We start from the raw sequence: 17,531 nt of genomic DNA on the forward strand, positions 1-17,531 counted from the left end.
TCCTCTCTGCCCTTCCCCCACTCATGCTTTGTCTCTCTCTCAAAAAATAAATAAACATTAAAAAATAAAAATACCAAAGATGATAATATGGAAAATGATAATGTATAAACTTTAGTTATAAAAATTGTAGTAATTATTTTTTACTCAACCTATTTTATTTTTTAATGTTTATTTTTGAGAAAGAGTGCAAGCAGTGGAGGAGCATAGAGAGAGGGAGACACAGAATCCAAAGCAAGCTCCAGGCTCTGAGCTCTCAGCACAGAGCCTGCTGCAAGACTCGAACTCATGAACCATGAGATCATGACCGGAGCTGAAATTGGATGCTTAATTGACTGAGCCACCCAAGTGTCCCATACTCTTAACCTATTTTAGATTTTTTAACCATTCTGAGATCTTGAAAAGAATTGGCCATCATATAACCACACAATCAACATAGAAAAGAAGATCTTGAAATAACATGTCAAACGAGAAAATAATATATATGACCAATAAATAAAATATCAAGTTACTCTAATACTATTAGTAGCTATCTAATCTCATCATGAGCTGAAATGCACGTATGTGCCCTCCTGACATAGAACTGATATCAGAGTCATCACTTGACTTGAGGAGAGTATATAAAAAATGCAGTGAGTCATTTTACTTGTTTAGGAAAACACATCTCATACTGCTAGGAAGCAGTCACAACAGTGACTATGAAAAAAACCTGCACTTAAATGTACAAAACCATTTTATTTATAATATCCAAAAATCAAAAATAACCCAAATGTCTATTTGCAGGATAAGAGATAAACAGATATAGTATGTTTTTTTTTTAAGTTTATTTATTTGATTTGGGGAGAGATAGAGAAAGATTGGGGCAGAGAGAGAGAGAGAGAGAGAGAGAGAGAGAGAGATGGAGACTGAGAATCACAAGCAGGCTCCACGCTGTCAGTGCAGAGCTTGACATGGGGCTCGAACTCCTGAGCCAAAATCGAGTCGAATGCTCAACCGACTGAGCCACCCAGGCACCCCAGATATAGTATGTTTTTACAGAGAGATTAAATGGAAGCAACCAACGATGCAATAACCTGGAGGCATTTTGAAAAATAGTATGTTGAGTGAAATAACCCCATTGTAAAGGAACTACATGATTACATTTATAAAGTCCATGAACACGAAAATCTAACCAATGCTAATAGCAATCAGAAAGTCATTGCAGGAAATAGGAAGTATGTCATGACTGGGAAGGACATGAGGGAACTTTCCGGGGTAATTAGAATGTTTCAGGGGTGACTGGGTGGCTCAGTCGATTAAGCAGCCGACTTTGGCTCAGGTCATGATCTCACGGTTCATGGATTCCAGCCCTGCATTGGGCTCTGTGCTGACAGTTCAGAGCCTGGAGCCTGCTTCAGATTCTGTGTCTCCCTCTTTTCTGCCCCTCCCCTGCTCATGCTCGCTCGCTCGCTCTCTCTCTCAAAAAGAAAATAAACATTAAAAAAATTAAAAATTGGAATTGAAATTGAAAAAATAATAAAATGTTCTTCATCTTGTTTGAACAGCCAGTTTATGGTCTTGTACCATCATCAAAACTTTTTGAACCAACTTTAAATTAGTGCCTGTTATGTACAAATTAAACCTCAATAAACAATTTTCTTATATCTCCACACAAGGATAACCCAGGCTCAGATCTGTTAGTGAATTTATCAATTATCAAAGAACAAATCATTTCAATCTTGTAACTCACCAAAATATTTTTTTAATATACAATTCTCCCTCACGAGTTTTAAGGGTTACTTTAACTTAAATCCTTCCACCAGATTTTATGAGAAAGGAAGAGTATACGTTAATTTCACTCATGAATCTAGATGGAAAAATTCTCAAGAACATACTGGCAAACAAAATATATTAAAGAGTTGGGTGTGGGGTGCCCAGGTAGCTCAGTCGGTTGAGCATCCGTCTTTAGCCCAGGTCATGATCTCACAGTTTGTGGATTCGAGCCCAGCATCAGGCTCTGTGCTGACAGCTAGTTCAGAGCCTGAAGCCTGCTTCTGATTCTGTGTCTCGCTCTCTCTCTGACCCTCCCCTGATCGTGCTGTCTCTGTCTCTCAAAAATAAATAAATAAATGTTTTTAAAAACTTAAAAAGAGTTGGGTGTATCCCAGGAACGCAAAAATGGTTTGACATTAAAATATGAAGAATTTGATTTACTACATCAACCTAAACTATTTTTCCTCAGCAGATCACAGCTGAATGGATAAAAAGAAACAACAACAACAACAAAAACTGTGGTTATCTCCACACAATAAGATATGACTCAGAGCTAAAAAGAAATGAGCTGTCAAGTTATGAAAAAACATGGAGGGGAAACGTAAATGCATATTAATCAAACAAAATAATCAATTTGAAAAAGCTACTTCTCTATGATCCCAACTCTATGACATTTTGGAAAAAGCAGAAGTATGTAGGCTGTAAAAAAATCAGTGTTGGTGTGAATAGAGAGCGAAGAACAGAAAGAACACAGAGGATTTAAAAAATTTTTTTTAACATTTATTTATTTTTGAGAGACAGACAGATAATGAGCATTTTTTGAGAGACAGAGGAGACAGAGCATGAGTGGGGGACGGGCAGAAAGAGAGGGACACACAGAATCAGAAGTAGGCTCTAGGCTCTGAGCTGTCAGCACAAAGCCGGTCGTGGGGCTCGAACCCATATACTGTGAGATCACGACCTGGGCCAAAGTCGGACGCTCAACCAACTGAGCCACCCAGGTGCCCCGGCACAGAGGATTCTTAGAGCAGTGAGATACTCTGTGTGATATATAATGATGGATACATATTATACGTTTGTCTAAACCCATGGAATCGCTTCTCGGCCTTTTGGCTAAAATCAAGTGTAGTATCTGTTCTTATCAGTTTAAACCCATGGAAAATACAACACCAAGGGTGAGCCCTAAAATAAACTATAGGCTTTGTATGATGTGACCGTTGTAGGTTCATCAATAACAAACGCACCACTTTGGTGAGGGATGCTGCTAATGGGGAAGGCCCTACATGCAGAGGGGCAGCAGGCATATGGCACCTTCCTCACACTGTTGCTATAAACCTAAAACTGCTCTAAGAAAATAAAGTTTTTTAAATAAATACTAGATTAATATTAAGAAAGAGTATCTTTTGTGGCACCTGGGTCACTCAGTCAGTTGAGCATCTGACTTTGGTTCAGGTTACAATCTTGCAGTTCATGGGATCAAACCCCATGTTGGGCTCTGTGCTGACAGCTCAGAGCCTGGAGCCTGCTTGGGATTCTGTGTCTCCCTCTCTCACTGCCCATCCTCTGCTCATGCTCTGTCTCCTCTGTCTCTCAAAAAATGAATAAATGTTAAAAAAAATTTTTAAAGAAAAGTATCTTTCAAAGAGAAAGAAAAACTTAAAATACCCTCCCTGTACAACAGGGAACAGTATTACTATAACACAATAGTATAAAAAGTCAGTTTGGGGGCAACTGGTGGTTCAGTCAGTTAAGCGACAGACTCTTGATTTCAGCTCACTCTGCACTGACAGCATGAAGCCTGCTTGGGATTTGCTCCCTCCCCCTCTCTCTGCCCCTCTCCTCCCTTCTCTGGCTCTCAAGACAGATAAATAAATAAATAAATAAATAAATAAATAAATAAATAAATAAGTAAATAAATAAATAAAACATTTTAAATTGTCAATTTGTTCAATCAGAAGTTATGATAGCTCTGTAAAGGAGATATAGGAGAGAAGAAAAATGACCAAAGAACTTAACACTCATCTTTATAGCAAGAATTTAACAGACAGTGTGTAAATATGATAGAGAATGAAGAATATTCGCATTTATTTTAAAATATGAAGGTAAGACTAGAAGAAACAAAAGTATTCATTTTTAAGTTAATTTTTTTAATGTTTTATTTATTTTTGAGAGACAGGGAGAGACAGTGTGAGCAGGAGAGGGACAGAGAGCAGTCAGCACAGAGCCTGATGTGGGGCTTGAACCCACAGACTATGAGATCATGACCGAAGTCGGTCACTTAAGCGACTGAGCCACCCAGGTACCCCGAAACAAAAGAATTTAAAGAGCTAACATAAGAGAAGTAGTAAGTGACCTCTCTTTTTCTATACAAAAATTTTTAATATTCATTAATTTTTAACTATGTAATCTGCTTAGTCTTTTTAAGCTTATTTATTTATTTTGAGAGAAAGTGCATGGGCGTGCATGAGGGAGGTCAGAGAGAGAGAGAGAGAGAATACCAAGCAAGTTGGGAGCTGTCAGCACAGAGCCCCATGCAGGGCTGGAACTCACAAAGTGCAAGATCATGACCTGAGCTGAAATCGTGAGTCGGACGCTTAACCAAGTGAGTGACCCAGGCACCGCTTGTAATCTGTTTAGTTTTTAAAATGAAAATCAATTTTAAAACAATGGGAGGAGAGTGTATCAGTTCAGAATGAGGGAGAAATGAGATCAGAGGACAGAACAGCTTCATTCCGACCAGGAGAGCATGGAAGTAAAGATGCCAACACTCCCAGAAAACTCCCCGCTCACAGTGATCGAATTCTAGTTACTTAGAGAGCCAAGAAGGGTTCATCTCAGAGCGGATGGAATAGGCATCCAAGTGTCTGAGTTGCTGGCACTTAACACCCTTGAGATAAACAGCAGGGACATTTGACTTTTGGCTAAAACAGTGAACGTGAAGGCTGATGCTGAAAAGTCAAAGCAGTGGCTTTCAAATACCTAGTGACTCCGGGAAGACCAAGAATCCTTATCGCCAAAGCACAAGCTATGGATTCCTCCACTATGGAAATGGACTTCTGTAGCAATACCCTTATTCTTGTCCATTTAGAAAGAGGAAGACCAGTCCACAACAACCCACATGAAAACACTCCAAGTTGAGTGCCAATTTCTCCCCAAGGGTATAGCACAGAGGAGAGAATCAGAGTGACTGCATCAGTATGTTAATAATGATTATCTCTATAAGAGAGTTTTAATTGATTGTATTTTCCCCTCCATAGTTTCAGATTTATCCTCCTGTGTTTATGTATTATGTCAAGTGTTAAAATTTTTCTAACAGGTCATTGTTGTTCAGATAAATCATTGCCCATCTGGCATTAGGGCAAGATACAACTTGAATCAAACTTGGTTCTTGCCTCTAACTTGAGAAAGAGTTGGGAAGTGTTCCTAAAACGCTATATTTTATCAACACAGTGTCTAGTTAGTCCTTCTGCAAACAAGTTCAATATTTTCAATCTTTCTGTCTGTTTCATTTAAAAAAGAAAAAAGAAAAACAGGGATGCCTGGGTGGCTCAGTCGGTTAAGTATCTGACTTCGGCTCAGATCATGGTCTCATGGTCTGTGAGTTCAAGTTCCATGTTGGGCTCTGTGTTAACAGCTCAGAGCCTGGAGCCTGCCTCAGATTCTGCATCTCCCTCTCTCTCTCTCTCTCTCTCTCTCTCTCTCTCTCTCTCGGCGCCTCCTCCACTCACACTCTTCTCTGTCTCTGTCTCTCTCTCTCTCTTTCAAAAAAGTAAATAAATATTAAAAATGTATATATTGAAAAATAAAAAATAATTAACTTTTTAAAAAGGAAAACCTATTCAAGGATAATGATGTATTTAAAGAGTCATAGAAAGTCCAATGTCTGTAGCCAGAAGATACCATAAAAATAGTCCGTCACAGAATGTCTGACACTGAAGAAGGATCGAATACACAATAAGTGTGTGAATGATAAATTAGTGGATAAACAAAAAGAATGAAATAAAATATCTTAAAATTATTGCCTAAAAATCTCAATCAAACTAAGAATATTTAAGGCAGTACATTCAGAGACAAAACAGCATGTCCTAAGTTACAAAATTCTTCCCGGGTCCTGTTTCCTGACCGTTCTGCATTTGTTACAGCAGAATTATGTAGAACTACTTCTTCATTAGACTCTGTTCTTCTGGAATCCCTCTCCTTTTTTGCTCTCAGCCTTCCTCCCTTGGTAATTAGTCCCACACCTACTGTTCTCTAGCTCACCTCCTGAGTCCACAAGGAATAGCCTGGAAAGGTTGAGGAGTTCAAGGATCCAAAATGTAGTCCTTGGGTTATTGAAGTTTCAGAGTTAGAATACAAGGTATAAACAAGGTCATTAAAATAACAGCATCAGACACAAAAAGTCCTGCTGGGGAAATCTTATTGCCAGAAGAAAATGAACTAATATTCGTACATTTAGAAGTTTTCATGTAGTTGCAAGTTCACAGACTCCTTTAATATGTATGAGCAGTCTATAAATTTGGGGGTAAGTAGCTTATTTCTAGACAGAAATATATTTCTCCATATGTCTTTGTAGGTAGAGACCTATCACAAGCTCAGTGAAAATTCAACAGCAGTCCATCCTAGCAGAGCGATTTGAAAACAAAGTGACCACATTTTAGGGAACATAAGAAACATTGCTACTTCCTCTTTTGAGCACTGATCGTCAGGGATTTGATGAGCTTTAATCCCAGGCACAGCTAACTAAACTGCTGAGCACTGAACCATGGGCACATGCAGTGAAAATTGCTAGTACCTTCCATGCTGCATTGTGTCTCACTTTTAGATAACCCTACAGTGATCATATTATCCCTGATTTGCAAGTGAGTTAGCTGAGGAGCTCGTTAACGATCCCAAAGGCACTCACCTCGTAAGTGGAGTCAAAGCAAGAACTCTCTGACTTCAAAACCCATGCTCTGACTTCCTATGCCATCCCGTTTCACTCTGTGATAAAACTGCAGGAAAGGTATTTGTGGTCAGTACCTCCCACAGATACAGATGTAAAACTGACGACATGGAATGAGAGGATTTTCAAAAGCGTCCCGCTCAAGCATTTCATTTTACAGATGAGAGAACTGAGATCCATAAGGGGTGGAATTTTCTAGATCTAGGTGGTAAGAAAGGCAGAACCAGAATCTGTCATTCTGGTTGTCAACTGAATATTATTTCCTTCATGGCACTGAGCCACTACTCAGTTCATATTTATTAAGCACTTATTAAATGTTAGAAGAGAGTTCTATAAATACAAAATAGAAGATAACAGATGATAACAAATCTATAGTGGTGTGGACATAGAAGAAGGAAAATTCAGGAAAACACTGAAGAAAATTTGTGTCCACATCAAATGCATTTGCTCTAAAATTACACTCTTGGTGGGGTGCCTGGGGTGGCTCAGTTGATTGAGTATCTGACTCTTGATTTCAGCTCAGATCATGATCCTAAGGGTCATGGGGATTGAGCCCAACGTGGGCATGGAACCTGTTTGGGATTCTCTCTCACTCGCTCTCTCTCTCTCTCTCTCTCTCTCTCTCTTTCTCTCTGTCTGCTCCTTCCCCATTCATGCGCGCTCTCTCAAAATAAATAAACTTAAAAGTATTTTAATGAAAAAAAATAAATTAAAATAACAATCTTGACTTGCTAGTAAATGGAAAGGTCCCCTCTACCACAGAGCACCCCTCCCATATTTTATTCCCATTATACAGGGATCCTTAAAAACAAATTGTTTTGTTTTTCTAAAGGTTAAAAATAAAGAATTAGGGGGTGCCCGAGTGGCTTAGTAGGTTAAGCCTCTGACTTCATCTCAGGTCATGATTTCGTGGTTTGTGAGTGCGAGCCCCATGTCGGGCTCTGTGCTGACAGTTCAGAGCCTGGAGCCTGTTTCTGATTCTGTGTCTTCCTCTCTGCCCCTTTCCTGATTGCACTTTCTTTCTCTCTCTCTCTATCTCTTTTCTATCTCAAAAATCAATAAACATTTAAAAAATGCTTAAGAATAAGGAATTTGTTCTAGGTTCTGGTGGCTGGGGTACTGAACGTGGTGAACACAGAAAAGAAGAAATGTTTCCATGGCAATTAATTATCCTAATTGACCAAGATTCCTGCTTATTATTTCTTATACATTCACCAAAACTTCCTGTAAATTGCTCCCTAACTTACAGCCCTTCTGGGTATTCCAAACAACACAACACAGCACAACACAACACAACACACCACACACAGCTCTAGAGAAGTGTGGCACTACTCAGTCCTCACCCCACTGGTGAGGAAATGACCTCTGTCTTAGGGATTCAGGGATGGCTGAACATAGGACTCTTGATACAGGTCAGATAGGACTGACAGTAGCTTATTAGTCACGTACGCTTACAGCCCAGGGAAGGACACCCCCTGCCATGCAGGACCACGTGGGGATGGACTCTCAGGCAGAGTGAACAACTGCTTACGTGGCAGGGCACGAAAGTCCTTTTCCTTTAATTTGTTGGTTTGGGTTTGGATTTTTTTTTAATTTAAGTTTCAGTTAGTTAATATACAGTGTAATATTAGTTTCAGGTGCAGAATTTAGTGATTCCACAGTTTCTTACAACTCCAGGTGCTCATTACACATGTCCTCCTTAGTTTCTATCACCTATTTCTCCCATCACCCTGACCACCGCCCCTCTGGTCACTGGCAATGTGTTCTCTATAGTTAAGAGACTGTTCATAGCAGCACTTTCTACAATAGCCAAATCATGGAAAGAGCCTAAATGTCCATCACCTGATTAATGGATCAAGAAGATGTGGTTTATATATACAATGGAATACTACATGGCAATGAGAAAGAATGAATTCTGGCCATTTGTAGCAAAGTGGATGGACCTCAAGGATGTCATGCTAAGCGAAATAAGTCAGGTGGAGAAAGACAGATATCATATGTTGTCACTCATAGGTCTAACATGAGAAACCTAACAGGGGATCATGGGGAGGGGAAAGCGGGGGAGAGGAAAGAGTTAGGGAGAGGGAGTGAGGCAAATCATGAGAGATTCTTGAATACTTGAAAACAAACTAATAGCTGAAGGGGGTGGGGGAAACGGGAGTGGTGGTCATGGAGGGGGGCACTTGTGAGGAAGAGCACTGGGTGTTATATATGGAAACCCAAGTTGGCAATTAACTATTTTTAAAAAAGTCTGTTTCTTGGTTTGCCTCTCTCTCTCTCTCTCTTTTCCTTTGCTTGTCTGTTTTGCTTCTTAAATTCCAGTACCATTCAGATGGTATCTGAAACTCTAGAATATTTATTATTCGAAGATATTTTCTATTTTATCAATAACTTTAAAAAGACAAAAGTTTTTTTAAGTATCCATTTTCCTTTAAGTAGATGAAGCAAAATCCCCAAGGAAATCTCCAAGGGAGATTGTTAGAAATCTCCAAGATCTCCTAACAGATCTATTTGACACCTTCTAAAACTTTGTAATTGTGATTAGGTAGTTCAAAACCAACATTCTTTTGTAACAATATTATTAATTAACTTCCTTTGACCCATATCCCCAAGAGCTGTTTTCATCTAAGTCTCTAAGGCAAACAAGTCTGTGAAAAAACATAGTTCACCCACTTACAAAAAAAAATTCATAGAAGAAAGGAAACTTTATGGAGAAAAGGAACAAGGCAACTTTAAAAAAAATATTCAAGTCACCTTGAATTTGGCAATTTGGGAGTATTCAAGACCACTTAGTAAAATAAATCTTTAGTGGAAAACTCAATATTCTAGTAACCATGAAGGTGGAATGAGACACCAAAACCTATACTAAGTTCCCCTCCCTAGGCTGTCACTTGGCAAGGATGCCATAAGGATTCTAAATCAGCCACATCTAAGTGAGTTAGTTGAGGGAGTTTCTCTGTTCAAAACAGCCTAGTTACTAAATAATTCGAACGATTGAGACTTAACCAAAGAGTCAAAAATAGCTTTATTACAAGGGGGAAAATACCTGTGAACTGAGAATCAATAATTTTCTGGGTTAATTTTTTTAAGTGGAGTCAGGGAGGATCTACTCCAGTTGAGGTGATTCGTTCCTGAAGGTTTTCAAGCCTCTTAATGCTTTACTACCACATTCGCTATCTGCAACGCCAGACTCCAGAATCCTGTTGTGAGGCACTCACTGGGAAGTTGTAGGGGAAGGAGGAGATGTAGATCATAGATCATTGAGGTGTTTAAAGGTTGCCATGGCGCAAAAAGGCAGTATTTGTTTCGAAAGGTCAGAACATGGACGTGTGTTTGGAAGTGACAGAGTTTTCCATTCAAGATAGGAGCTTTTCATTCAGCCAGGGCTAAAGCAAAATAGTGACATCCAAGTCACTGAAATCATCCAAGCTCTGGCTGGATGGGTTTGTGGTAAGGATGCTAATCAGAAGGACACATATTGGGGTTAGGCGGTTCAGTGACCTAGTAAATGGTATCTTATTTTTAAGAGATATTTCTATGAGGGGCACCTGGGTGGCTCTGTTGATTAAGCTGATTTCTGCTCAGGTCATGATCTCGTGGTCTTGGGTTTGAGCCCCACGTGCTGACAGCTCAGAGCCTGAAGCCTGCCTTAGATTCTGTGTCTCCCTCTTTCTCTCTCTCTCTCCTACTCACACTCTGTCTCTCTCTCAAAAATAAATAAACATTTAAAAATTTTAATCAAAAAAAGAGATACTTCTATGAGCTATAAGTAGAATTGGCAAAAGAAAAATTTCTAAGTACAGTATGTAGAGTAAATCACTGACACATAAAAATCAAAGTTTGAACTTCTTACTGTGTCTGCACAGACAAAACATGTTGGGAGAATCTTACATCATCTATACAGTCAGTGAAATGTAAGTATACTTTTTCACATACGTTTTATTTACTAATATATTATTTTTATTAAATGTATTTCATGTGTAGCCTCTCTGATCTGTCATATTCTTAGGGGGGTCAGATGCAAATCTGGGGGCTTCAGATTAAGTATGCATTAAAAATATTTTTCAGTTTCAAATTAAACTTTCCATAATTTATTGTTATTTATTCAAGAAACAGTTTGCTGTAATAATTCATCTCCTTTAAGTTTATCTCAATCCTTTCTGAACAAAGCCATATTTTTTAGCAAGAATCTGTTAGATATTGTCACGTATATGATTTAATTTAAACATTTAATTTAAAATTCTGTGTTATAATTTTTAGAATCATTTGAGAGCTTGTTACCAGAGAATAAACTAGAATCTTTGAGGTGGGGAAGGAAACTGAAAAGTAACTGAAGATAAGACTGGAAGACACTAAATGTATCTTATAAACGTATGGTCTGACATTTTAATTTTTCAGATAAGAATTCTGATGTCCAGGGGCACTGTGCTGGCTCAGTCAGCGACTCTTGACCTCGGGGTTAAAAATTCAAGCCCCACATTGGGTGTAGAGATTACTTAAAAATTAAAAAAAAAAAAAAACCAAACTAAAAATAAAGAATACTGAAGTCCAGACCATGAAAGGAAATTTTTAAAAAGAGAGCAAGAGACAGCTGCTCTATCTTGCTCTCTGAGGCCTTAGCTACCCAGAGTGAGGTACGTGGTCCAGCTATTAATTACTTCAGAAAAGGAACCCATGAAAGATCTCTAGAAGTGATTTTATAGTCCCAGCTACTCTAGTAAGGTAAAATCTAACATTATAGGAATAAATCATTTTTGCATTTTTTATATTGTGATAGAAATAGTGAGAAAAACATTCTATTGAAAATAAATGTATTCTATGGATAATGAGACAGCTGCACAAAGATTTATGTGCAAGAACATCTGTTCAATCATTATCTATATAGAAAGGAAATGCTGATGATCTAAAACACCAAAGTGAAGCAACTGGCTAAATATCTCACGGTCCCATCCACAGAATCAAGCCCTATACAACCCTTAAAAATGGTTGTGTGAAGGAAACTCTGGAAGGCATGGGGTGTGTCCATTACCTTAACTGTGGAGATGATAATATGGGTGTTTTGTACACATCCAAACTCATCAAATTATTCATATTAAATATGTTCTTGTTATTTTTTTAGGATTGTATTTTTAAGCGATCTTTACACTCAACATGGGCCTCGATCTTCCAACCCTGAGATCAAGAGTCACATACTTTTCTGACTGAGCCAACCAGGCGTCCCTATGGCGAGTTCTTTGTACATCAATTGTCCCCTGAAAAATCTGATTTTAGAAAATGATTGTGTAGAGAGGAGCCGGGGTGGCTCAGGAGGTTGAGTGTCCAACTTTAGCTCAGGTCATGATCTCACAGTTCATGGGTTCAAGCTCTGCATGGGACTTCCTGCTGTCAGCACAGAGCCTACTTTAGATCTTTGGTCCCCCCGCCCCTCCTCCACTCACACTTTCTCTCTTAAAAGTAAAGATAAACATTTAGAAAATGATTTTGTAGGGGTGCCAGGGTGGCTTAGTCGGTTGAGCATCCGACTTCAGCTCAGTCATGATCCAGCAGTCTGTGAGTTCTAGCCCTGTGTGGGGCCCTGTGTTGACAGCTCAGAGCCTGGAGCCTGCTTCAGATTCTGTGTCTCCCTCTCTCTCTGCCCCTCCCCCACTCATGCTCTGACTCTCTCTCAAAAATAAAAAATAAACATTAAAAAAAGAAAATGATTTAGTAATGATTTTGTAGAGTTCTAGTAATTGACATGGAAAGATGATTTTTTTTGTGAGAGAGAGAGAGAATCCCAAGCAGGCTCCACACTCATTGCAGAGCCCATCATGGGCCTCAGTCTCATGACTGTGAGATCATGACCTGAGCTGAAATCAAGAGTTGGACACTCAACCAGCTGAGCCACCTAGGTTCCCCAAGTGATTACTATTATTATTATTAAAAAGAAAAATAAGAAAAGCTAGTTTCAACATAGTATGTCAGCATCAATTATTTTAGATACATATGTATATAATTTAAATTTTTTGGTTTTTTAAAATTTTTTTAATGTTTATTTATTTTTGAGAGAGACATAGAGACAGAGCATGAGCAAGAGAGGGGGAGGAGAAGAGAGAGAGGGAGACCCAGAATCTGAAGCAGGATCCAGGCTCTGAGCTGTCAGCACAGAGCCTGACTCAGGGCTCAAACCCACAAGCCATGAGATCATGACCTGGGCTGAAGTTGGATGCCTAATTGAGCCACCCAGGCACCTTAATATAATTTAATTCTGAAATGGCTGGAGATACATTCGCCAAAATCTTCTCACTGTATCCCTAACAGGTTTGATTGCAGATTATAATTTTCTTTTTTGCATTTGCATGTTCTAATTATTTGCACTGGAAAAAAGCGTGAGTTTTTTGGTAATGGAAAGCATTTCAAATAAAAAATGAAATAGAAAGGCAAGGGTTTTTTATCTTGAAGATGGGGTAGGAAGGGAGGTGGGAAAGGAAGAATGAGGGGAATAGCTCTAACCTATTTGTTACAGAGGAGGTGCGTGCAATCTAGACAAAGAAAATATTGAACCTAAAGAATAGGTGCTTTTAACCTGAAATGGGATACTGTGCCAAAGAACACTTCTTTGGGATAAAAAATAACTGGATGATCTTGATATAATCAGTGTGATTATTTCAACTGATCAAGTAAATGAAGGAAGCTAAATCACCTCCATTTTACCTTCCTATGTGTCATTTGAACCTCTCTGATTTTATCACATTGTATAAGGTCATCTTAAGTAACCAGCCAGAAATAAGTCAGACAAAGAAAAAACCCATATGATTTCATTTATATGTAGAATCTAAAAAAACAAATAAACAAAAAACCCAGAAACTTGTAAATACAGAGAATAAGTTGGTGGTTGCCAGAGGGAAGTGGGTGGGTGAATAAGATTAAGAGGGTCAAACTTCCAGTCATAAAATTAAGTAAGTTATGAGGATGAAAAGTACAGCATAGGTAATACTGTCAATAATATTGCCATATTATTGTCATATAATGACAGATAGTAACTACACTTATCATGGTGAAACTAAGTAGTGTATAGAATTGTTGAACCAATATGTTGTACACCTAAAACCGATGTAACAGTGTATGTTAATTATACTTCAATAAAAATTATAATCAGGCAGATATATGATGTATATATTATTACATACTTCACAGAATTTGCAGAAGGTAGGTTTTGGACACAGGATATAACCTAAAGATAAAATATTCAGTATTCCCTTTTGATGTGTCATATAAAGTAATTAGCAGGAAGCTTGACCCATTGTCCATTTCAACTATTTCTTGTCTGTTTCCATAAATCTATTTATATACTGAAAAGACTAAAATTTGAGAGACTCTGGAAATCACCAAATACTGGCAGGAAAAAAAAAATCAATCTTTATCTCTAACTCCTGGCAGGTCACCATTATCTACTGTCAAAATTAAAGAAGACTTGTTATAGAAAAAGCTAGAAAGTATTTACCAGGATTTCTCTCTCAGTGACTGTAAACTTCAGAAAAATGGTTCTAGTTAAAGTGTGAGTCAGTCCTTTACAGCACATTTTTAACATGAGGCTGACTGCACTGAACAGACGAAATGTTTCATTTAATGAGGCTAAATAGAATTTTATTGCTGGAAGGAAGCTTCAAGGTTTTTTTAAATCCATTCTCCTCCCTTCATTTTATGGAAAAAGTTGTGTCCAAATGGTATTTTGACTTTCCCAAGGATGCACAATAATGACTTTCTGATCAAGGGCTAAACCCTGACCTATCTCCCAATGTGAGGGAGTCTCCACAACACATTTTCAACAGATATCTATAAAATTATCTCCCAAGCTGATCTTCCTTTGCTTCTTTCTTAAGGCAGACCCTGCCTGTCATGTAGCCATGCCCATGGGAAATTGGAGCACAGTGACTGAATTCACCCTGACCGCCTTTCCTGCTCTCCTGGAACTCCGAATATTCCTCTTTGTGGTTGTTTTTCTGACTTACACATTAACAGCAACAGGAAACATTATCATCATCTTTCTTATCTGGACTGATAATCACCTGCAAACCCCAATGTACATTTTCCTCAGTAATTTGTCTTTTCTGGATATTTTATACACCACTGTCGTTACACCAAAATTGCTAGCCTGCCTCCTAGGAGAGAAGAAAACCATATCGTTTGATGGTTGTATCACTCAAACATATTTCTACTTCTTTCTGGGAACAGTGGAGTTTATCCTCCTAGCAGTGATGTCCTTTGACCGCTACGTAGCCATCTGTAATCCTCTGCGCTATACCATCATCATGAACAACAGGACCTGCCTCCTTCTGGTTCTGAGCTGCTGGGTAGGAGCCTTCCTGTCCGTGTTGGTACCAACCATTGTAGTGACAAGGCTACCTTACTGTGGAAAAGAAATTAATCATTTTTTCTGTGACATTGCCCCTCTTCTGCAGGTGGCCTGTGTAGATACTCACCTCATTGAGCAGATAAACTTTCTCCTATCTGCCCTTGTCATCCTGAGCTCCCTGGCATTCACTACTATGTCCTATACCTACATCATCTCTACCATCCTGCGCATCCCCTCAGCCCAAGGCCGTCAAAAAGCTTTTTCTACCTGTGCTTCTCATATCACAGTCGTTTCTATTGCTTATGGGAGCAATATCTTTGTGTATGTGAGACCCAATCAGAACTATTCCCTAAATTTCGACAAGGTAGCTGGTGTACTCATTACAGTGATAACCCCTCTCCTGAATCCTTTTATTTATAGCTTGAGAAATGAAAAGGTGAAGGAAGTTTTGAGAGAGACAATACACAGAATCATGTCCTTGATACTAAGGATAACTTGACATTCGTGCTTAGTACATCACACATTTCTTATCTTCAACATTCACTCTGCATGAGTACTGTGCCATGTTGACATCCCAGAAACCCGAGACTGTCAACAGGATGAGCAATGACCATGCCAAATTGAACTACATTCTGCTTACATCTAGAAAAAAAAATGGAATCCATCAACTTGTACATTCATGGCTTTAAACCATGAAACATTACTTAAATAGGATTCAGAGGTTTCCAAATCTCATCTTGGCTAAATCAGTTTATTTTCCAGGTGACTTTGACCATGTCTCAACTTATCTGAGCCTTAATGTCTCTATCTCTACGTGAAATAAGAGATAATAAGGTATCCCTACTTGTAATAAGACATGTAAACTTAGAGCATTTTAACTTCTTGTCAGGAATTCTTTAAAATTGCAAGAGACCCTCTTTTATTTACCTAGATCAAGTACATATGATATGAAAAGTGAGGGAAAAAGAGGTAAGACTCAGGATGCTATCAAACCTTTGTCTATAAACCTGACTGTTTTCTTTGGTAGCACATACATATATATTTTTAAATTTTTTAAATTTTATTTCATTTTTGAGAGAGAGAGAGAGAGAGACAGAGTACAAGTGGGGGAGGGACAGAGACAGAGGGAGACACAGAATCCCAAGCAGGCCCCAGGCTCTGAGCTGATAGCACAGAGCCCAATCCAAGGCTTGAACTCACAAGGAACCATTAGATCATGACCTAAACCAAAGTCGGATGCTCAACCAATGGAGCCACCCAAGTGCCCCTATAGTACATATATTAAAATTGAAACAATGCAAAGAGGATCTGCATGGCCCCTGCACAAGGGCGACATCCAAGTTCCTGAAGCCTTCCATATTGTTCAGTGGTAGATGGTAACTAGACTTGTCCTGGGGATCATTTCACAGTGCATAAAAACATTCAATCACTATGATACACACTTAAAACTAATTTGTGTATCAATTACATTTACACACACACACACACACACACACACACACACACACACACACACACACAAAAGTACTAAAAAAGAAAACCCGAGTGAAAGGTAGAGATGTTTGCTGAGAAAAGGAAATAAGCAGGGCAGATCATGAATAACTTTGATAAAATGTTTAATAGAATTTTGGGGGTAAAAGACAAAATAAAGCATGTAAAATCGTGTGTATATATAAAGACAAATTATAAACATAGTGATGGAAAAGCCCAAATGCTTGGGATTCTCTCTCCCTCTCTCAAACTAAATAAACATTTAAAAAGGATAGGGAAGAGAAGGAAAAGGAAGAGAAGGGAAGGGAAGGGAAGAGAAGGGAAAGGAAGGGAAGGAAAAAAGCTTTTGTTAAATTGTATGGTCCACAAGGGTGCCTGGATGGCTCAGTCGGTTGAGTGTCGGACGTCAGCTCAGGTCATGATCTCATGGTTCGTGAGTTCAAACCCCATGTTGGGCTCTCTGCTGATGGTTTGAAGCCTTAGGTCTGCTTGGGATTCTGTGTCTCCCCTCTCTCTCTGCCCCACTCCTGTTCATGCTCTGTCTCTCTTTGTCTCAAAAATAAATAAACACTAAAAAAATTTTTTTTGAAATTTTATTTTATTTTATTTTATTTTACTTTATAAAGTTTCATATTTTTAACATATGCAATTATTTTCCATCATTTACAATACAGTAGTTACAATGACACTCCAAACAGAAAAGCAAAGTAAAAATCAAAACACCAACTTCTGTTTCATGTAATTAGACTTACACAGAAATTAGAAGATTAAGTAACCACTAGTTAATCACCTAATTTCACAGCTATCTGAAGTGTCAATCGTTATATAGCAGCTTATCTATGATACATTCAAGATAAATGATACAATATATTACTTGTTCATAAGCTACAACACAGCCTGCTTAATACCTTTCCTTAAATTCCACCTCTATACTACAATATGCTTGAGGTCCATGCAAAAAAGTAGCTACCTTTTATGTAGGAAATGGATGATTAAGTCTTTGGTGTTGTAAAA

At 38.4% G+C, this 17,531-nt stretch overlaps 1 protein-coding gene, 1 non-coding gene and 1 pseudogene across 2 annotated transcripts; all 3 read left to right on the top strand.

Annotated features, from left to right (window-relative positions):
• Positions 1-2,842: 2,842 nt before the first annotated feature.
• LOC115272942 lies at positions 2,843-3,018 on the top strand (annotated as a pseudogene).
• An 11,559-nt stretch (positions 3,019-14,577) lies between these two features.
• LOC115305973 (olfactory receptor 6M1) lies at positions 14,578-15,525 on the top strand. Its single transcript, XM_029956108.1, has one exon. It carries the CDS (start codon positions 14,578-14,580, stop codon positions 15,523-15,525), a length of 948 nt encoding a protein of 315 aa, XP_029811968.1.
• A 762-nt stretch (positions 15,526-16,287) lies between these two features.
• Positions 16,288-16,390, top strand: LOC115272839. Its single transcript, XR_003900493.1, has one exon. It is a non-coding gene; the product is annotated as a U6 spliceosomal RNA (small nuclear RNA).
• Positions 16,391-17,531: the final 1,141 nt, after the last annotated feature.

Source organism: Suricata suricatta, chromosome 11, assembly GCF_006229205.1.
Source record: "Suricata suricatta isolate VVHF042 chromosome 11, meerkat_22Aug2017_6uvM2_HiC, whole genome shotgun sequence".
In the NCBI taxonomy this organism is placed as follows: Eukaryota; Metazoa; Chordata; class Mammalia; order Carnivora; family Herpestidae; genus Suricata; species Suricata suricatta.

Excerpts from the sequence above, each read along its gene's own strand:
- LOC115305973 (XM_029956108.1), top strand. The coding sequence starts at position 14,578 with ATGCCCATGGGAAATTGGAGCACAGTGACTGAATTCACCCTGACCGCC.